A 22,271-nucleotide genomic window follows, 5' to 3' on the forward strand; every position below is an offset into this window, starting at 1 on the left:
ATTCTAACCATTTTGAAAATTAAAGGTATTCTCAAGATCACTGGATAAAGTACTTGTTCTCTGTAGTCGAAATAAAAATACAGACATTTTAAATATTGTATTGGATTGTATCAGACATTCTAAACTTCCATTGCAAATTATTTGTCAAGGATTCTTCATGCTTCTGCAGTGCATTTTTTTTGACTATTGTTAGTGTATAATCAGACTGCCACTCAGTGAGTGTTTTACTTTTTAAAAGCTTTGCTTTTGGATTGTCAAAACATTCTGTCATCCTCAGCTGGATTCCTGTCTGAACACCAGCTGTAGCCGTGCACATAAGTGCCCAGGGAGCTGTTGTTATCTGCCATGACAAGATCAACCTCCACCACTGGCAGCATTGCCAAGAAAAAAGACAATCTGGAAATTGGCTGTCAAGTTGATACAATAGTCAGCCCTGCCTTTCCGCTAATGCTCCAAAGATTTGGAAAATTAAATGTTTGATGGCATTTGCCATTTTACAGCTAAGCATAAATTTCAGATGTTACTGATGGTAGCAGCACTTCTGGAATTGGATTTCCCTTAGGGTAGAGTTCAGAATGCTGACTGATAGAACATCCCATCTGACCACCTGTCGATCCTGCGTGAAGGCTTGGTCCATTTTGTGGTCTGGGCCTCATTTGCATTGGGTTGGCAGACTATGGTGGGCATAATCTGTTGTGGAGGAGGAGGAGGTGCTGTGACTGTGATGCAGGCTGGTATGGAGAGCCTAGTGGAGCATATACCTCTAGATAGGGGCCTCTAGGCCCCTCACAAATCAAGAAGAACTCACCTTGGGAGATCCTCTTTGGCTGTACGATCACCTAATATTAGTCAGAGCATGCATGGCACACGTCCACTTGTTGTACCCAATAATGGTAGTCAGGGGTGGGGTGGGGTCATAGGTGCCCAATTAACATTTTTAATGGTCCTGCAGCTAATTCCTATTCTTGTTGGTAGGAGCTCTGCAGAAAATTTGCCTTGAGTTATTGCCCACTATTCATGATATGCTACTACCCTTTTCCATCAGGCAAGAGGTCTAAAGTTCACTCATGGGTTACTCTTGTTGGTAAACACGCGTTATGTGACCAGATCTGTTCCAACAAAAAATTAAAATTACACCCTTAAAATATTTTAAATACATTTTGAAACTATTTATCCAGATTTCTTAATCTACATTTTATTTGGTACAAAGTTTCTGTCTTGTTTGTACCAAAAGTGAGTTATATAATTGTTTTATGTAATTCCTCAATACTTCTTCTAGGCTCATTTGTAGGTTTTGATTGGCAGCATTTGTTTTTTAGGTTTTTTTGTACTGATTCCATATTTTATTCTCTCTTTATATATGGTATTTACTGAATGACATTTTTCATCCTAAATGAACTTAGCAGTATTGAGGAAAAACGTAAAATAATTATATAAGCTGCTTTTGCAGCAATAAGCAGGAAATACGTTTCAATTGAGTAAATAAGTTTAAGAAATCTGGATAAGTAGCTTCAATACTTATAAATATTTTCTAACATGTCCATGTGGTTTTTGGATTTCATATTTGCTGTTAAGAATAGATGATACTGGGTAAGAGTACTGTGAAGAGGAACAATTATTCTAAGATGTCTCTTGCTTCTCTTTCTGAGTAGTGCCCTCATTCCTTCGGTCATTACTGGATTAAGGCTTGTTTTTCAATTTTATCCTCCCATAAGCAACACCTTTTGAATCATTAAAAAACGTAAACTGAAGATCCTTTTGTTGTGAACAAAACAATGCAGAATAAGGGAATTATGTCAACAAGGGAATCATTTCTGAAGAAAAGTTATCAACATGAAATGCTAAGTCACTTTCTCTTTCTGCAGATGCTGCTATACCTACTGAGTGTTCCCAGGATTTTATTATTTTTAAAACAGAATACATTTTTTAGAAAGACCCGTGATTACAGTACTTATTTATTTTCACATGCTTAAATGTTCCTTAGAAAATAAATAACCAGTCAAAACTAGTCTAATTGTATGTTTAACATTACTAAGTCAAAACTAATGAGCATGACAAATTCTTACTCATTGAGATAGAACAGTTACTTCTTTCTATTTTGACTAGGTAAAATACAAAGAAGAAATTGGACAAGGAACAGCAGTTGCAGATCTTTATGATTTAAAGCAAGTCAAAGAGAATCAGAAGAACATCAGCTTGGTTTGTTTATATAATAAAATTAATTCTTAAAGGGAACACTTCAGACTGAGAATTGCTGAAGAAAACAGAAATGATTTCCAACTAATTATATGAACCCTTTTTGAACAATTATGGTCATTTATTGTTACGGTATTGTAGCCTTAAGGAAATGGGTAAATATTAACCATTTATATACTTATATACAAGGTCAAATATAAAGAACAGGTTGGCACTGGCACTGCTGTCAGTGTTACTCTTGAGATGGAACGGGCCAAGAGGAATCAATCAAATGTCAGCTCGGCAAGTCCTCGATTTCATTTATTTTTAACTGTCTTGTCCTGTGTCCACACCCTTCAAAAACATTTGGCTTTCACAAATCATTAAAGCGTAATGGTGACTAGAAATAGGACATTACAACCATGTAAAATTACTCATTATTAAACAATATTTTAGTAAATAGATACTCCTTTATTTAAGTCTGGTTGCATTCAATGTATTGATTTTTGCTTGATTTAGCATATTACGTATTGCAGGGCTATGCTCACATTTTGTGACCCCAATGTGTTAATTTGTTGTCCATAGGTGCTGTACAGTGATGACCTGAAGAAAATGAAAGGCAAACCAGTTCAGCTTTTAGACACTCCAGAAATGAGACGTGTCCGTGAAACACAAAGTAATATTTCCATGGTATGGTGGAGCAAGCTTTCTAACAGCAGCGTTTGACTTTTTACTACTGACTGTCTTTCACAGTTGGTAATGAACTCTGGCAAACTAATCAAAACTATGTACTAAAACTACATTGGCAAATGAACACCTATGGCATGAATCACTATTTTAAACCTTTCCTGATGGATGATATTGAAAAGAATGTGTCTTAATAAAAAAAAATGAAAATCTAGCTCCTTGTGTCTATATTCTGTAGCACAAACACTGCTCGTATAACATTCACATATCTGATCCACTACACACAGTTTGAGTGATTTCATGCGTGAAGCAATTTGATGGCAGTACGTGTGGTTAGGGAGCTTTGTATGGCTGAGTATTAGAACGTGTGATTGCATGGTTGCTTTGAGTGTATAAAAATAGAATTATAATATTTTTAATGTTTTAATTAGGTGACCTTGATAAATGCTAATTATTTGGTTTCTAAAGCAAGGAAATAACTAATAATTTATAATTTGTTTTGATGATAGATTAAATACCATGAAGACTTTGAAAAGACAAGAGGCAAGGGCTTCACTTCAGTATCTGATGATCTGGTAACAGAACGAGCAAGGAAGAACACTCAGTTTGTGAGCGATGCAGTGTACAAGGGAGTGCATCCCCATGTGGTTGAAATGGAGAAAAGCAGATCTGGCATCATGGGAGGTAATTTTATAGTTATTTAAAAACTAGCATTTGTGATAAGATTTATATCATTAGAAATAGATTGCATTTTCAATAGGTAAAAATTGATTGGCAACATCAACATAATTCAAAACTTGAATGATGGGACATTAAGTATTACTGTTGCTGTAGATGAAGATTGTGCATGCCTTTACTTTTTGAGCTGCAGGCAGTTCTGCTTCTATAAACATCAAACTTCTAGGTCATAGAGCCATAACGGTACGGAAGGAAGCCATTTTACCCATCACGTCCATGCCCCTCTAAGTAGGGCAGTCCAATCAATTGCATTCCCCCGCTCCATCTCCATAGCCTTACAAGTTTATTCCCTGAAAGTGCCCATCCAATTACTTTGTGTAATCATTGATTGTCTCCGCTTCCACCAACCGCATGGGCATTGAGTTCCAGGTCATTACCATTTGCTGCATAAAATAAACCTTACTCTTGTCCTCCCTGTATCTCTTGACCAGAACCTTAAATCTGTGTCCTGTAGATCTTGTACCATCAACTAATTGGAACAGCATTTTTTTGTCTACCTCATCTAAACCTGTGATAATTTTATACACCTCTATCAAATTTCCCCTGAATCTTCTCTGCTCCAAGGAGAACAACTCTAACTCCTCCAACCTAACCTTGTAGCTAAAATCCCTCATCTTGCAACCATTCAGGGAAATCCCCTCTGTATCCTTTCAAGGATCCTCACATCCTTTGTGAAGTGTGGTGACCAGAACTGGACACAATATTTTAGTTGTAGCCTAACCAGAGCTTTGTAAGGATTCAGCATAACTTCCTTCTTTTATGCTCAACACGCTGGACTTTTATCACGGAGGCAAGAATCGGGAGTCGGGGAATTTTTCTGAAGTCCTGCAGTGCCAGCAGGCAGGATTTATATCTCCTGGAGGGCGGGATGGCCTGGAGTTGGGCCTTTCTACGAGGCAGAGAGGGAGGCTCGCTGATGCCAAGGCAACCAAGTTGCAAGGCCCATTTTCCGAGGCATCAAACTAGTTCTTCAAATTAGTGTGAAGCTCCCCTCACCCTCACCCCCTTAATGGCATTATCTCCCCCTTTCAACTCCCCTCATCCTCCCTCACCCCCCTCACTCCCTTCAATTCTCACATCCCCCACCTCCTAGTTAACTCCACTTTAATTCCCCCTTGGCCTCCTAACCAGTCCCCACTTAAAAGAACAAAACTGACAAGCCCACCAATAATGTTTGGAAGTCACTGAAAAGCTCAAAAATCTGTCCAAATGACTAAACAGCACTTGAATAGGCATTTTAAAAATGACTATCCTCTTTAGAAGCTCTTAAATCTAGCAAATCCATCAAACTCCTATCCCCCAGGACAGCTGTATAATCAGACTGTGCAGTACAGAATCCATTAGAGCTTTGAAAGGCAGCCAGGACATCAAATCCACATCCCCAGGACAGTTTTTTTTTTAAAGTATTTGTTCATGGGATGTGGCCATTGCTGGCTTGACCAGCATTTAATGCTCGCCCCTAAATGCCCTTGAGAAGGTGGTGGTGAACTGCTGCAGTCCATGTGGTGTAGGTGCATCCACAGTGCTGTTAGGGAGTTCCAGGATTTTGATCCAGAGATATTGAAGGAACAGCGATATAATTCCATGTCAGGATAGTGTGTGGCTTGGAGGGGAACTTGCAGATGTTGCTGTTCTCATGCATCTGCTGCCCTTGTCCTTTTAGATTATAGCGGTCACAGGTTTGGAAGGTACAGTCGAAGGAACCTTGGTGAGTTGCTGCACTGCATCTTGTAGGTGGTACAGATTGTTGCCATGGTACATCGGTGGTGGAGGGAGTGAATGCTAAAGGTGGTGGATGGGGTTGCTTTGTCCTAGTTAGTGTCAAGCTTCTTGTGTTGTTAGAGCTGCACTCAGCCATGCAAGTGGAGAGTATTCCATCACACATCTGCATTGTGCCTTGTAGATGGTCAACAAGCTTTGGGGAGTCAGGAGGTAAGCTACTTGCAGTAGAATTTCTAGCCTCTGATGTGCTCTTATAGCCACCAGTCTGGTTTCTGGTTAAATACCCTGGATGTTGATAGTGGGGGCTTCACTGATGGTAATGCCATTGAATGTCATGGGGAGATGGCTGGATTCTCTCTTGTTGGAGATGGTCGTTGCCTGGCACTTGTTTGGTGCAAATGTTATTTGCCACTTATCAGTCCAAGCCTGAATATTATCCAAGTCTTGCTGAAAATGGACAAGGACTGCTTTACTATCTGAGGAATTGTGATTGGTTCTGAACATTGTGCAGCCACCAGTGAATATCTGACTTCTGACCTTATGATGGAAGGAATATCATTGATGAAAAGCAGCTGAAGCTGGTTGGGCCTCAAACTCTGTCTGAGGAACTCCTGCAGTGATGTCCTGGGACAGAGGATTGACCCCCAACAACTACAACTATCTTACTTTGTGTTAGGTATGATGCCAACTAGTGAAGAGTTTTCCCCCGATTCCCATTAACTCCAGTTTTGCTCGGGTTCCCTTATGCCCCTTGGTCAAATGCTGCTTGATGTCGAGGGCAGTCACTCACTCACCTCTTGAGTTCAGCTCTTTTGTCCATCTTTGGACCAAGGCTGTAATGAGGTCGGAAGGTAAGTGGTCCTAGCAGAACACAAACTGCATCGGTGAGCATGCTATTGCTGAGTAAGTGCGACTTGATAGCATTATCAATGATCCCTTCTATCACTTTGCTGATGATCGAGAGTAGACTGATTGGGTGTTAATTGGCTGGGTTGGATTTGTCCTGCTTATTGTGGACAAAACATACCTGGGCAAGTTTCCACATTGTTGGCTAGATGCCAGCTTTCTAGATGTGCCTGAACAGCTTGGCTAGGGAAGTGGCTAGTTCTGGAGCACAAGTCTTTAATACTATTGCCAGAATGTTGTCGAGGCCCATAGCCCTTGCAGTACCCATTGCCTTCAGCCATTTCTTGATATCACGTGGAGTGAATCAAATTGGTTGAAGCCTGCCATCTGTAATGCTGAAGCCCTCAGGAAGATGCCAAGATGGATTATCCACTTGGCACTTCTGGCTGAAGATGTTTGCAACTGCTTCAGCCTTGCCCTTTGCACTGATGTGCTGGGGTCCTCCATCATTAAGGATGGGGATATTTGTTGAGCTGCCTCCTCCAGTGAGTTGTTTAATTGTCCATCACCATTCAGGTCTGGATGTGGCAAGACTGCACAGCTTTGATGTGATCCATTGGTTGTGGAATTGTGTAGCTCTGTTTATCGCTGTTCGGCATGAACATAGTCCTGTGTTGTAGCTTCACCAGGTTGACATCTTAATTTTAGGGATGCCTGGTACTGCCCCTGGCATGCCCTTTTGCACTCTTCTTTGAACCAGAGTTGATCCCCGGCTTGATAGTAATATTAGAGTGGGGGATATGCCACAGATTGAGGTTGAGAACAATTCTGCTGCTGCTGATGGCCCACAGCACTTCATAGTTGCCCAGTCTTGCACTGCTAGCTCTTTTGAAATGTGTCCCATTTAGCATAATGGTAGTGCCACATAATGTTAATATGGCAATCACCTTGTTAAAACCATTTGTTAGTTAAACAGGTGATGGGCATTAATTATCCCATCTAAATAGAATAAAAGATACAGCTGGAACACTTTGTGAGGCACTGAGGAGTTGTCTTGAAAATAAACCAGCTTAAACCAAAAGACCAGCCTGGATTAATTCTTCCACCACAGCCTTATTGTAACTAACACATAACACAATGGAGGGTATGCTCATTGTCTAGACAGGACTTTGTCTCCCTGAGGACTTTGTTGTGGCTGCTCTTACCAATATTGTTAGAAAAGTGTAGCTACGAGGAGAGATTGGATAGGTTGGGGTTATTTTGCTTAGAACAAAGAAGGCTGAGAGGTGACTTGATTGAGGTGTACAAAATTATGAGGGGAATAGATAGAGTGGGCAGGAAAAAATTGTTTCCCTTGGTGGAGAATTCTAGAACCAGGGGACATAGATTCAAGATAAGTGGCAGAAGGTGTAGGGGGGACATGAGGAAGAACTTTTTTATGCAGAGGGTAGTGGGTGTCTGGAATTCGCTGCCCAAGTTGGTGATAGAGGCAGAAATTCTAAGCTCTTTTAAAAAAATACCTGGATCTGCATCTAAAGTGCTGTAAGTTGCAGGGCTATGGGCTGGGTGCAGGAAGGTGGAATTAGAAAGGGCACCTGGATGTCCTCAGGCTGGCATAGATAAGATGGGCCGAACGGCCTCCTGTGCTGTAACTTCTCTATGATTCTATGGAAAGATGCACTGCGACAGGTGGATTGCTGAGAATGAGATCAAGTAGGTTTTTCCCTCTTAGTTCACTCACCAACTGCCAAATACCCAGTCTAGCAGCCATGTCCTTTAGGACTCAGCAAGTTTGGACAGTAGTGGTGATACCGAATCACTCGTAGTGATGGACATGCGGATGGGCAATAAATGACAACATCAGAACATAAGAAATAGGAACAGGAGTAGACCATTCAGCCCCTCGAGCCTGCTCCACCACTGAATAAGATTACGGCTGATCTTCTTGTGTTTCGATTTCCACATTCCTATCTAACCCCGATAACCTTTGATTCCTTTGCCTAACAAGAATCTATCTACCTCTGCCTTAAAAATATTCAATGACCCTACCTTCTGAGGCAGGGAGTTCCAAAGTCACACAACCCTCTGAGAAATGAAAAAAAAATTCTCCTCATCTCTGTCCTAAAAGGGCAACCCCTAATTTTAAAACAATGCCCCCTAGTTCTGGACTCACCCACAAGAGGAAACATCCTTTCAACATCCACCTTGTCAAGGCCATTCAGGATCTTGTACACTTCAGTCAAATCACCCCTCATTCTTCTAAACTCCAGTGGAAACAGGCCAACCAGTTTATCCAACCTTTCATCATAAGACAACCCACTCATTCCAGATATCAATCTAGTAAACCTCCTTTGAACCACCTCCAATGCATTTACATCCTTCCTTAAATAAGGAGACCAAAACTGCACACAGTATTCGAGATATGATCTCACCAATGCCCGGTATAACTGAAGCATAACATCCTTACTTGTTTAATCCCTCTCGTAATAAAGGGTAGAATTCCATTAACTGCCTTACTTACTTGCTGTACCTGCATACTAACTTTTTGTGACTCGTACTAGAACGCCTAAATTACTCTTCAACTTAGAATTATGCAGCTATTTAAGTAATACTCTCCTTTTTTGTTCTTTCTGCCAAAGTGAACAACTTCACATTTTCCCACATTAAACTCCATTTGCCAGATCCTTGTCCACTCGCTCAGCCTATCTATATCCATCTGCAACCTCCTCATGTCTTCTTCACAACTTACTTTTCTACCTATCTATCTGTCATCTGCAAATTTAACTACCATGCCTTCATTCCCCTCATTTAAGTCATTGATGTAAATCGTAAAAAGTTGAGGCCCCTGCACAGACCCATGTGGGACTCCACTCGTCACATACTGCTAATCAGAAAAAGACCCATTTATGCATACTCTCTGCTTTCTGCCAACCAGCTAGCCAATTTTTCATCCGTTCTAATATGTTACCCCCTCCTGCATGTGCTTTTATTTTCCATAATAACCTTTGATGTGGCACCTTATCAAATGCCTTCTGGAAATCCAAGTACAGTATGTCTGTAGGCTTCCCTTTATCCACTGCTCATGTAACTTCCTAAACGATCGATTGTAATAACTTCCCCTTGACAGACGTCAAGCTAACTGGCCTATAGTTTATTTGCTACTTTCCAATCTGATAGAACTTTTCCAGAATTTAGTGAATTTTGAAAAATTAACACCAGCGCATTGACTACCTCATTAGCCACCTCTTTTAAGACCCTAGATGTAGTCCATCGGGATCCAGAGACTTGCCAGCCCGCAGCTCCATCAATTTGCTCAGTTCTGTTTCCCTAGTGATCTCAATTTTGTTAAGTTCCTGTTTCCTGTTCACATCCTGATTGACAGCTATTACTGGAATGTTTATTGTATCCTCTATAGTGAGCACAGAAGCAAAATATTTGTTCATTTCTTCCACCATTTCCTTATTATCTACTATTAACTCCACACTGTCACTTTCATTCCTTTTTGTCACCTTTGTAGCAGTTTGATAGAATTGAGTGGCTTGTGAGGCATTTCAGAGGGCATTTAAGAATCAATCATATTGCTGTGGGTTTGGAGTAACATATAGAACAGACTAGGTAAGGCTAGCAGATTTCCTTCCCTAAAGGCATGAGTGAACCAGATGGGTTTTTACGACAATTGACAATTTCATGCTCACCATCAGACTAGCGTTTAATTCCAGATTTATTAATTGAATTTAAATTCCAACAGCTGCCATGGGGATTTGAACATGTGTCACCAAGGCATTAGCCTTGGCTTCTGGATTACTAGTCCAGTGACATTACCATGACACCACCACCTCCCCGCAAACTGTATAAATAAACTCTGCAGTACAGAATCCATTAATGCCAAATGCTCATATATCTGTCAAAACTTTCAAACAGCCAAACAGATGGCTGGGCTGGTCTGCAAAGATCTCAAGGGCAGAGTTTAAACAATTAACTCTGGACCACACACTGGGTTAGTCTTTTAAGATTTTACATGCAGAATAGCACTTTATCCAATGGTTAATCTATTCTAATGCAACTGAAGACTTTTCCACTTATACAGTGATGTCCATTCACTCAACAGCGTGCCAGTTGTCAGACATAACTGCCTGGAAAACACAGGCAGAATTTTGAGTTCAGGACTGGGTAAAAGTCCCTTCTGCTGGACTGTAAAATTGGGCATGATGATATTGGGAGAGATTCCCGATGTCACCATCCCAAATTCCAATATTATGGAAGGTGGGCGGGCTCAAAAGTCAGAAGACTATGTGATTTAACAATGGGTGCACAAGGCGGGATTGCACAAGGGTGTTGGTAACTGTTCCAGGGCAGAATAAAGCCCACAGCAGAAGTGAGCAACAAGGATTGAGGAGGCTGCAACTGAGTCTGCAAATTGACAAGGAATTTCTTGTTGAGTTTGTGCAGTTCTTTAATCCTGTGGCACTGAGGTAGTCATCTTTGAGATGCTTAGTGATAACACAGGCTTCAGTCAAGCTGAGGTCTTCTCAAGGCAGGCTGCTGCCAATCAACCCTGAGGGTGTCATGGGAATTGCCACCTGCACTGAGGAGGAGGGGAGGTGAAGGAGGGAGAGAAGGGCTGCTGCCCATGGGAAGCAGCAACCAGCCTGCCATTAACATATGCATCAAGGAGATGATGAGGGGATTGTAGGAAAGCAAGTAGGCGAATATGTCAACAGAGACAACTTTACCCTGGTTGAGTGTACAGGCAGCACTCAAACTACTTGGAAATGAGTGAGCACCAGTGCTACAGAAAATTATGCCTTTCAAAGGAGGCAGTGACTTCCCATCTGCAACTTGATTGCTGGGAGGAGCAGTTCAAACTGCCTTGGTAGCTACCCAATGCCTCCAGCTCTAAAAGTGATGGTCACCCTGAATTCTATGCATTAGAGTCCTTCCAAGGATCAACAGGGCACCTGTGCAGAATCTTTTAATCCTCAGCCCAAAAGTGCATCAAGGTGGTTGTGGACACTTTGTTCAGGAGGTTGGAGACATTCATCAAGTTCACCATTGACAACCAGAGCCAGGATGTTAAAGTGAGGGGCTTTGGGGCGATCATGATATTTCCATAAACACAAAGGGTCATTGACTGCACTTGTGTGGCATTAAGGCACCCATGAACCAGCCAGGGGCATTTGTGAATTGAAAAGGCTGTCACTGTCCCAAAGTCCAGATTGTACATGATCACCACCAGTGTGTCCACAGTATCCGGGAGTTGCCATGACGTCTATATCCTCGAGCACTCCCAGGTGTCAGATCTGTTCACGCCCCCTATGAAACTGCCTGGATGGTTGGTAGGAGACAAGGGCAGTCCATTAAAGAGGTGGCTTACGATGCCCATCAGGCATCCTCGCACTCCTGCAGAAGAGAATTTCAATGGCAGCCATGCCTCCATAAAAGCAACCGTGGAGAGGGCCATGGGTCCTCAGAAAATGAGATTTTGTTACCTTGACCAATCTGCAGGCACCTTGTAATATGTTGCAGATCGAGTGTCATTGTTGTTATTTGCTGCATTCTGCCTAATCTGGCAATCGAGGGGAGAACACAATGAGGATGAGAACATGGATGAATGCCAGGCATCAGTGGATGAAGAGTCCAGCGTTGACTCTGAGGAGTACTGTGAAGAGCACCATGATGATGTGGAGCAATATGACGGCAGCAAATTCTGAGTGCAAGGGTGACAAGAGGGGCCCTGATCATAAGGTGATTCCACTGAGGTTTCACACTCCTTCCCCAGAAAGCAGGTGTCATATGACCTCTGCCCAGCCCTGCATAACACCGAAATAAGATATTATAAGGGCTTGCCTGCATGCACATTTGTTATAAGGGTCTCTGATTTTCATCATGGAGATGTCATTGCAATGCAGCCCTTACATACATATGATGATATGAATTAGGAGCAGGAAGATCATGGCTGATCTGACTGTGGCCTCAACTCCATATTCCACCTATCCTCAATAACCTTTGACTCCCTTGTTAATTAAGAATCTATCTACCCCTGCCTTAAAAATATTCAACGACCCTCCCTCCACCGCTTTCCAGGGCAGAATGCCAAAGACTCACGACCCTCTGAGAGAAACAATTTCTATTAATCTCCTTCCTAAATAAGAGGTCCTTATGTTCCCTTGATTTAGCTTCTCTCACAAGAGGAAGCATCCTCTCTGATATCCACCCTATCATGTCTCCTCAGGATCTTATTTGCTTCAATAAGATCACCTCCTATTCTTCTAAATTCCGATGGATACATGCCCAATCTTTCCTCATAATATAACCCCACGTCCCAGGAATCAGTCGAGTAAACCTTCTCTGAAGTATTCTAATGCATTTATATATTTAAATAAGGAGACCAAAACAGTACACAGTGCTCTAGATGTGGTCTCATCAACGTCCTGTACAACTGTAGCAAAACATCCTTACTTTTATATTCAATTTCCCTTATAATAAATGACAACATTCCAGTTGCCTTCCTAATCCCTTGCTGTATCTGCATACTAACATTTTGTGATTCATATACCAGGACACCCAGATCCCTCTGTACCTCAGAGTTCTGCAATCTCTCTCCATTTAAATAATGTACTGCTTTTCTATTCCTCCTGCCAAAATGAACAAGTTCACATTTTCCCACATTATACTCCGCCTGTCAAGTTTTTGCCCACTCACTTAACTTGGCTATGTCCCTTTGCAGACTCTTTATGTCCTCTTCACAATTTACTTTCCTACCTAAACAAGTTAGTCTACGGTGCACTCATAAGCATCAAGCAGCATATTAGAGGAAATGAACAATTTACTTAAGAAAGTTGAACAACACCACATTCAAGTTACACATCTATCAAACACCAGTGATGGCTGCTGTATCATTAAAGTTTTTTTCACTCTTTTTCCGGAGTGTTGTACCATAGTGCTCCCCCATCCCTATCAGCTATGCTGGAGGCATCCTGTTGACTCTGATGCCCCGTTGGCCTGTTTGCCCTTGGCAGTTGCCCTCTGGTTGCCTGAGGCCGTAAGGCCCAGGCATTGTGAGGGATTTCTGCCTGGTGACAGGAGCCTCCTCTGTTGCCATTGCTTCCTGAGGCACTGGCGGCACTGGCAGAGGGACAGGAGAGCTGTTGTCATCATCAGGAGTCCCCTTAGAAGAGCCCACAGAAGCAGACAGCTGCTGCTCATTTGCCAATGTGAAGTCCAAGTGGCCCTCCTTGCATACCAGAGGTGAACTAGTACCAGGCTGGGGCACCAGTGCCTTGTCATCTCTCACATTGGCATTGCCTTGCTGAGGTCATGGACAATGCATGGACTAGTAGGCCTGAATGTGTAGCCAGAAACGCTTGATTGGTCCGCTGGGTGTGACTCTCCATGAGTGTCGTCAGTCTCTCAATGGAAGCAGCCACATGTTCAGAAGAGCAAGTGATCGCAGCGCTCATGACCTGGTTGGACGACTCCACTGTCGGTGCCAAGGCATGAAAATCCGCTGGAACCTCCGCCAGATCTTCACGCACCTCGGACGTTCAACATCTATTGCCTCACTGATTGCTCCAGAGGCTCGACATCTGCCTGGGGCTCAGCATCTCCCTGATCTCCCACACTCCTCTAAGTGTTAGAGGCCTGGACTGCCACAGCATCTGACAGCTGGTCCAGTGATTGTGTAGTGCTCAGATCAGTAGGTGTAATCATTCTGACTGATGCATGCAAACCCATCTAGGTACCAGTATCTGAGCTGGTGCTTGGCGTGGAGCAAAGATGGGATGGCGCACCATCTGAGATCCCCTCCTCAATCTCAGAGGCTAACAGCAGTCCCTTGGGGTTGATTCCTGCTCAGACCGTCATGTGAACTATTAAGGGAATAAGAATGAGGAGGAACAATGAGTAACGTTTGCTTCATCTTGAACAGAGTCATGCAATACATGAAATAAAACACAGTGCTGGAAATACACAGCAGGTCTGGCAGCACCTGTGGAGAGAGAAACACAGTTTAACATTTCAAGTTGAATAGGATTCTTCAGAACAGAAGGAAGGTAGAAATATAAACACAGAAAATGCTGGAAAAACTCAGCAGGTCTGGTCTCTCCACAGATGCTGCCAGACTTGCTGAGCTTTTCCAGCATTTTCTGTTTTCATTTCAGATTTCCAGCATCTGCAGTATTTAGCTTTTATCTGAAGGTAGAAATATAATTGATTTTATGCTGTTGAAAGAGGGGAGGATGAAGGAGAACAAAAGGAAAGGTCTGGGTGGGATAAGGTAGAGAGTGGGAGAGATTAAATGACAAAAGGCATCATGGAACAAAAGGCAAAGGGCGTGATAATGGTTGTAGCAAAGAAACAAAGTATTTATCCAGACCGTGTGTGAATGGCAGAATAATGAGCAGCTCTGCCCAAAAGCAAAAACATGCAAAACAAGATTCAGATCAGCGTACGGCAATAAAACAGAATCAAAATGTGAGAGAGTTCATGGCTTGAATTGTTGAACTCAATGTTGAGTTCAGAAAGCTGTAAAATGCCTGGTGAAGCTGAGGTGCTTTTCCTTGAGCTTGAATTGAGCTTCACTGGAACACTGCAGCAGGCTGAGCACAGAAATGTGAGCGCGCAAGTAATGTGATGAATTAAAATTACAAGCAACTTAAAGCTTGGGATCACGCTTGAGGACTAAGCAGAGTGTTCAACAAAATGGTCACCCACTCTGCTTTTGGTCTCTCCACAGTAGAGGAGACTGCATTGTGAGCAGCAAATGCAGTATACTAAATTAAAAGAAGTATAAATAAATCATTGTTTCGCCTGGAAGGAGTGCTTGGTGCCTTGGACGGCGAGGAGAGAAGAAATAAAAATTGGCTGCACCTCCTGTGATTGCAAGGGAAGGGGGCAAGGTGTTGGGGGTGATGGGGGAGTAGACTAGGGTGTCATGGAGGGAACGGTCCTTTTGGAATGATGACAGAGGCGGGGAGGAGAAGATGTATTTGCTGGTGGCATCATGCCGATAGTGGAAATGGCGCAGGATAACCCTTTGAATAGAGAGGCTGGTAATGTGGCGAGCGAGGCCAAGGGGGTCTCTACTGTGGTCTGGGAGGGAGGAGAATGGGTGAGGGCAGAAGTGCAGGAAACGGGTTGGGCACTGTTGAGGACACTGTCAACCACAGTTGGGTGAGGGTGGGGGGGAATCCTCAGCTGAGGAAAATGGAAGGCATGTCAGAAGCGCTGGTGTGGATGCAAAGTTGATTACGTTCTCCAGTTCTGGGTGAGAGCAGGAAACTACACCGATACAGCCATCAATGTATGGAAAAAAGATTTGGGGGATCGGGCCTGAGTAGGACTGGAACAACGAATGTTCCACGCACCCTATAAAAAGGCAGGTATTGCTAGGACCCATGTGGGTATCCATAGCCACGCCTTTGATTTGGAAGAAATAAGACAAGTTAAAGGAGGAATTGTTCAATGAGGAAACAAGTTCAACCAAGTGGAGGTGGTGGGTGGTGCTGAATGGAGGCTGGTTGGTCCTCTGTTCAAGGAAGCAGCGAAGAGCCCTCAGACCGCCCTGGTGGGGGAATGGAGGTCAGAGTCATAGAGTTCTATAGCACAATAAAAGGCTCTTCGGCCCATCGGGTCTGCGCCAGTCAAACAAGCACCTAATTATTCTAATCCCATTTTCCAGCACTAGGCCCATAGCCTTGTATGCCATGGTATCACACATCCAAATACTTCTTAAATGTTATGAGGGTTTCTGCCTCTACCACCATTTCAGGCAGTGAGTTCCAGATTCCCACCACCTTCTGGGTGAAAAGATTCTTCCCCTCATCCCCTCTAAACCTCCTGCCCCTTACCTTAAATCTATGCCCCCTGGTTATTGATCCCTCTACCAAGGGGTAAAGTTCTTTCCTGTCTATCCTATCTATGCCCCTCATAATTTTATACACCTCAATCATGTCCCCCCTCAATCTCCTCTGCTCCAGGGAAAATAACCCCAGTCTATCCAATCTCTCTCCTCATAATTAAAACTCTCCAGCCCAGGCAACATCCTGGTAAATCTCCTCTGCACTCTCTCCAGTCACATCCTTCCTATAATGCGGACTCCAGGACTGCACGCAATACTCGAGCTGTGGGCCAACTAGCGTTTTATACAGTTCCAGCATAACCTTCCTGCTCTTATATTCTATGCCTTGGCTAATAAAGGCAGGTATCCCAGTAGAGGTGTAGAGAAATTTGATGTCCATAGTGAAAGGGAGGCACTTTGAGCCAGGAGACTGGAAATTGTTGAAATTAAATCAGAAAAGTCACAGATGTAGATGGGAAGAGACTGGACATGGGGAGAGAGAATGGAGTCAAGGTAGGAAGAAATCAGTTCAGTAGGCAGAAACAAGCTGCCAGGACAGCCCTATGTAGATTTTGGGAAGGAGGTAGAAGTGGGCTGTTTGGTGTTGGGGAACTAGGAGGTTAGAAGCTATGGAAGGAAGATCTCCAGAGGAGATGACGCCAGGGACAGTCCTGGAAACAAGGGCTTGCTGTTCGGTGGTGGGGTCATGATCTGGGGGTGGTAGGAGGAAGTGTCGCAGAATTGGCGCTCAGCCTCTGCAAGGTAGAAGTTAGTACACCAGATGACAACAGCACCACCCTTGTCAGCAGGTTTGATAACAAAGTCAGGGTTTGAGAACCTGAGAGAACAGAGTGCAGCAAGTTCAGAAGGAGACTGTAGAATTCCCAGTTATTAACTGAAAAGACCACGCAACAAGATTTCATGTTTTAAAGGGAAAAACTTTTACTGACCAAAGAAACAGAACCAGCACAATTAAATTACCACAATATCTTGTAAGGACTTATACATTAAACCAAAATTTCCAACAGAACTCTCCCTGTTCTACTTTAATTTCTTCAGTTTCTTGAATGTCCATTCAATTTCCCAGGGACCAAACCAATGTGTGTCACAGCTCTCAGGAATTCACTCCGATTCTCCTTAGTTGCTCAGTTATATCCTGAGGTGAGGGGTTTCTTGGAGATTCTTCCACTAGCAACCAGCTAGGCAAACCCTCCAGCCCTACTTCAACACAAATTTTGGATTTCCTCAGCCTGAGCATGGGCCTCACTCACATTCCCACATAGTGACTCCAAATCAGAACCACCCCTGGCTTCTGACAGACCTCTGCTGCTCCTCCAGACTGCTGCGGAACACAAACTGACCCACAGACTGCTAATACAGCAGAGATATGGTAAATAAAAGAACCTTCCCCTCTCAACCCATTTCCATGGCAACATTCCAATGTCTTCACATAGAAATTGCTTATCCTTATCCTGAAAAGTATATGAATATTTTAAAACCTACCCTTGTTTACCAATTACCTTCAAACATTCTCTGATATTATATGCATAATACAAACCTGCTTCTCAAGAAATATTTTTTTTTATTTATTCGTTCATGGGTGTCACTGGCTAGGCTAGCATTTAGTGCCCATCCCTAATTGTCCTTGTTCAGAAGGCTTTTTTTAAAGAGTCAACATGTCAGGAGTCACATGTAGGCCAGACCAGGTAAGGATGGCAGATTTCCTTCCCTAAAGGGCATTAGTGAACCAGATGGTTTTTTTTACAACAATCAACAATGGTTTCATGGTCATCGTCAGACTTTCAATTCCAGATTTTTATTGAATTCAAATTTCACCATCTGCCATGGTGGGATTTGAACCCAGAGCATTACCCTGGGTCTCTGGAACACCAGTGACAATACCACTACACCACTGTCTCCCCGCTTCTCTGCCTTTTGGCTAAGATCAAGTGTAGTTAATGAGGCTCCCATTGTTTAACTTTGAACACCTCACATCATGGCTTCACGAACATAACATGGCCCTCCCTTTGATCTGCAACTCCAGGCCTTCATGTTTAAATCCAATGTTTAAAAATTACAATTTCCAAACTAAAAATGATCTTATACACATTGATAGCAGACCACCGATGTCACGCCGACAATTCTCAACGAAAAGTTTAAGAGTGGGTAGGAGGCCAGAGGGAGGGATCCAAGTGAAGGGAGAATACTGGAGCTGGGTGAAAGGGTCTGCTGGTCAGGGGGAGGACTCCTGGCCAGGGAGCTGAGCACGGAGGCAAAGGCAATGGAAGAAGAGCTCAATGTTGTGCCAAACTCAAATGCAATTTCTGATGCATGATGCAGATCAGGCAATCTTCAAATCTTCATCCACTGCAGCACATACACCCATCCCATTCCCCCTCCCTGCCAGACTCCCTTGCCACTCTTGTCAAGATAGGACCCCCATGAAGTGCATCATCCCCAGAAGTGACTCCAGCCTTTCCTTTGCCAACTGATAACTTGTCAGTATAGCCTACTTCCACTCCTCCTCGGTGAGTACTGCCAAGTTCAGTACTTCCCCATCTGTCATCAACATCTCTAGGTATTGTGGGCCCTCTTCTCCTGTGGGAGATTGATGACTTTCAAATTCCAGCTGGCTCAACTGGGCAGGAGTGGAAATTGCTCCTGCTTCCGCCCATTACACCTGCTCGCCACACGTAAAATTCTGCTGCTCATTATTTAATGGCCATTTTCCTTTTCTAATCACAACACTATCATCAACTTAGTAAACACAGATATAACTCAGGCTACAGCTTTTCATGATGAACTATAAAGGAGGCAGCACCATTTTTACTCACATTTTTATACTCTTCTTATCTCCAATCCATGGTTCATTCCTCCACAGATTTAGGGAGGCTCCCAAAATGCAGCCACCTCACTGAAAATTGCAGAAGCTGTGAAATGCCCACTGCCAGAATGGTGCCAGCCACTTCTAAACAGCAGCGTGTGGGGTTCCAGACCCACCCCTTTTCCTGCTCTGCTGAAAATAGCCAGAGACGGAAATGGAAACGGGACTTGTGCCTTCGCCATTTTTATTCTCTAATTCCTGTGTGGTCTCGAAACAGATGTGCAAAATCTGACCCAATATCTCAATTTATGGAGACTAAAATCCCATATATTTCACTAATTATTCCCTCAGTGTGTCCTACCACCTTCAAAAACTTTGTTCTTGAACCCCCAGGTTCCTCTGTTCCTGCACACTCTTTAGAATTGTGTCATTAAGTCCGAATTGTCTCTTCCAATCCCTTCTGCCAAAATGCATTGCCTCACATCTCTCTGTATTAAATTCCAGCAGCCTCCCTCCCTCCCTAACAGCACTGTGGTTGTACCTACATCACATGGACTGCAGTGGTTCAAGAAAGCAGTTCACCACCACCTTCTCAAGGGCAATTAGGGATGGGCAAGAAATTCTGGCCTAGCCAGTGACACCCACATCCTATAAATGAATAAAAAAAAACTGTCTATCTACCTATGTCTAGTTGCAGTCAGTTGGCATCATCCTCACACCTCTAAGTTCGGTATCATCGGCAAATTATGAAATTATCATCTATATTCCAATGTCCAAATTATTTGTATATATCAAGAAATGCAACTAGTGCCCCCAGCACTACCATTGGGGAACACCACTGTCAACCATCCTCCAGTCTGAGAAACAACCATTTACCAATGTTTTTTTATCCGGACTGACACTGACCCTCTTATTCCATGAACCCCTTTTTTGTTAACCCGCCTTGTATGTACTACTTGTCAAATGCTTTCCCAAAATCCATATAGATAATAATCCTTGATGTTAATCCTTGATAAAACAAGATTTTACAGATATGGAAAAAATGTAAGCTTGCCCATACTCTTTATTACTGTTAGAATCTCTATTACAACAAGGACAATGACTCGTGTTTATATAGCACCTTTAATAAAATAAAATGCTTCAAAGCACTTAATAAACGCATTATAAAGCAAAATTTGATACTGAACCACATAAGAAGATACTAGGGCAGATGAACAAAAGTTTGGTCAAAGAGGGATGTTTTAAGGAATGTCTTAAAGGAGGTAGAGTGGCAGAGATGGTTTTGGAAGGACCTTGGCAGCTGAAGGCACAGCCACCAATGGTGTAGCGCTTAAAATCAAGATGTTCAAGAGGCCGGAATTGGAGAGTTCAGATTTATTGAAGGCTTGGGTGGTTGGAGATTACAGAGGCAAGGGGAAAGACCATGGAGTGATTTGAAGATGAGGATTTTAAAATCAAAGTGTTGCAAAATTGGGAGCCAATGAGTGTTACAGAGCACAGATACATGGTCTTGGTGCAATATGTGGTTCGAAGCTCTTCTTAGAGTCAAATATGACACCAAGGTTGCGAACAGTCTGGTTCAGCTCCACACAGTTGGCAGGGAAGGGGATGAAGTTGCTAGCTAGAGAACAGAGCTTGTAAGAGAACTGAAGACAAAATGGCCTTGGTCTTCCTAATATTAATCTTAGAACAATTTCCTCTGCATTGTATTTTGCACAATGTACCACACATTTTTCTGGTTCTTCTATCTTTGTGAGGCCAAATGGTTAGTTCTGGCAGCAACTGCTTCAACTCTGTAAGTTGTGGAATTGTATCTATACCAGTAGGCTGATGCAGAACTGTACTGCTCAAAATGATGACCATGTTTAACCAATTTTGGAAAGGGAAGATTTTTTTCGATGTGCCCTTCACCTTACTTAGCACAGTTGAATCCATTCCCTCTTATAGTAGTTTCAACTAGGTGTAAACATTATCATCATTTAAACTAGTGAACTCAATTGGTGATTAGAAAATGGAGCCCATATTGGACAGCATAGGTAAGAGGGATTATTACTTGTATACAACTGAAATATCCCTGTTGATGGAAGCTAGAAGTGATTCAATCTTTGATTAATAGCTACATGATGGCCGTTCAACACATCTGAATGCCATCGGTGCAGTTTGGACTAAACTTAGTGGCCTGATGACAGATGAGTTACTGGTACCACTGGTGCACAACTTGTTTATCCACTTCTACCATTACTGACAGCATTGAAACTAGGGGCAGAATCATCCCAGATTCTCACTAAGTGCAGCAGTGGGCGGATAAAATGATGTTTATACCCGCTGTCCACGATGTCGGGTTTTCATGCCGTATCGTCCCAACCCACCACATTATTTATGCATTCCTGGGAAACATGCCGTTTCCATGGCGAGTGGGCTCTCATCCCGCCAGTGCATAATGCCAGGTGCCACATCTAAAGTCCAGCTGGAAGCGCACATCTCCGTGTTTCCAGACCACCATGAAAGACACGGCCTTGAAACTGAAGAAAACTGCAGCCTCCAGGTTCAGCGATGCATCCCTCGAGCGCCTTTTGGATGTCGTGGAGGCCCGCCAGGATGTCCTCTAGCCTGCCCTAGCCACAAGATGGGCAGCAACAGCACTAACCCAGCTTGGGAGGTGGTGGCAGCAGTGGTCAGTGCTCGCACCTTTCAAAAGAGGACAGCCACCCAGTGCCGCAAGGGGATGAATGATCTCCTCCGTTCCGCCAGGGTAAGTCACTCTCCTCATCACTCTGAACTCTCACACTCACAAACCTATCACACACCCACTGGACCCTCACTCACTGCTGGTTCAAGGGACATTACCATTCACTCTCGCACACACATCTTCATTGTCCTCATCCCGTTCATGGGACTACTCACCACCCACACAGGCCAGGCATACTTATCATCTGGCCTGGCAGGCATGCTGCTTATGCTCCCTCTATCTCTATTCATGCAGGACAAGCTGGCCGACAACAAGAGGGAGAGGTCGCTGACCAGTGGTGGAATGCATGAAACCAAAATCCTCACTGACTTTGAAAAAAGCTGCATCCAGGTGTCCGGCAGGGATCTGGACCATTCCTGTGCTGATGGTGAGGTCGGTAGTGCTCTACCATGTGAAGGTCCAGCAGGGCAACATCCATCAGACAACCATGCCATGAGCGATGTGTCTTGTTTCACAAGTCACTGCCATGCACCATGCTTTCTTCTCATCTCTCCTTGCTTTCACGGGCACCTCTGTCAAACAGCCGACAGAGTCCATGACCCAGGGCCTCCAAGCAAGCCCCAAAGAAACCTCTGAAGAGTAATCTGGAGGTGCCCTCCCTGAAGTCCCATCGCAGAGCTCACTCGCACCCTCCTCCAGCGCAGAGAGACACACCTCGGTTGGACCTAACTTTAGAGAAGCCCTGGGATCAC

General features: G+C 43.5%; 1 protein-coding gene across 8 annotated transcripts in view; it reads left to right on the forward strand.

Moving 5' to 3' along the window:
* The window catches only part of nebl (nebulette), a 372,808-nt gene that overhangs the window by 305,675 nt on the left and 44,862 nt on the right, over nt 1-22,271 (forward strand). For 6 of the 8 annotated variants that reach the window (XM_041183729.1, XM_041183732.1, XM_041183733.1 and 3 more), the window contains 4 exons: nt 2,107-2,199; nt 2,386-2,478; nt 2,761-2,865; nt 3,372-3,546. In XM_041183729.1, coding sequence (XP_041039663.1) covers nt 2,107-2,199; nt 2,386-2,478; nt 2,761-2,865; nt 3,372-3,546 — 466 coding nt within the window. The remainder of the gene's footprint in view (nt 1-2,106; nt 2,200-2,385; nt 2,479-2,760; nt 2,866-3,371; nt 3,547-22,271) is intronic. The other 2 variants (XM_041183735.1, XM_041183736.1) reach the window with 1 other exon arrangement.

Source organism: Carcharodon carcharias, chromosome 3, assembly GCF_017639515.1.
Source record: "Carcharodon carcharias isolate sCarCar2 chromosome 3, sCarCar2.pri, whole genome shotgun sequence".
In the NCBI taxonomy this organism is placed as follows: domain Eukaryota; kingdom Metazoa; phylum Chordata; class Chondrichthyes; order Lamniformes; family Lamnidae; genus Carcharodon; species Carcharodon carcharias.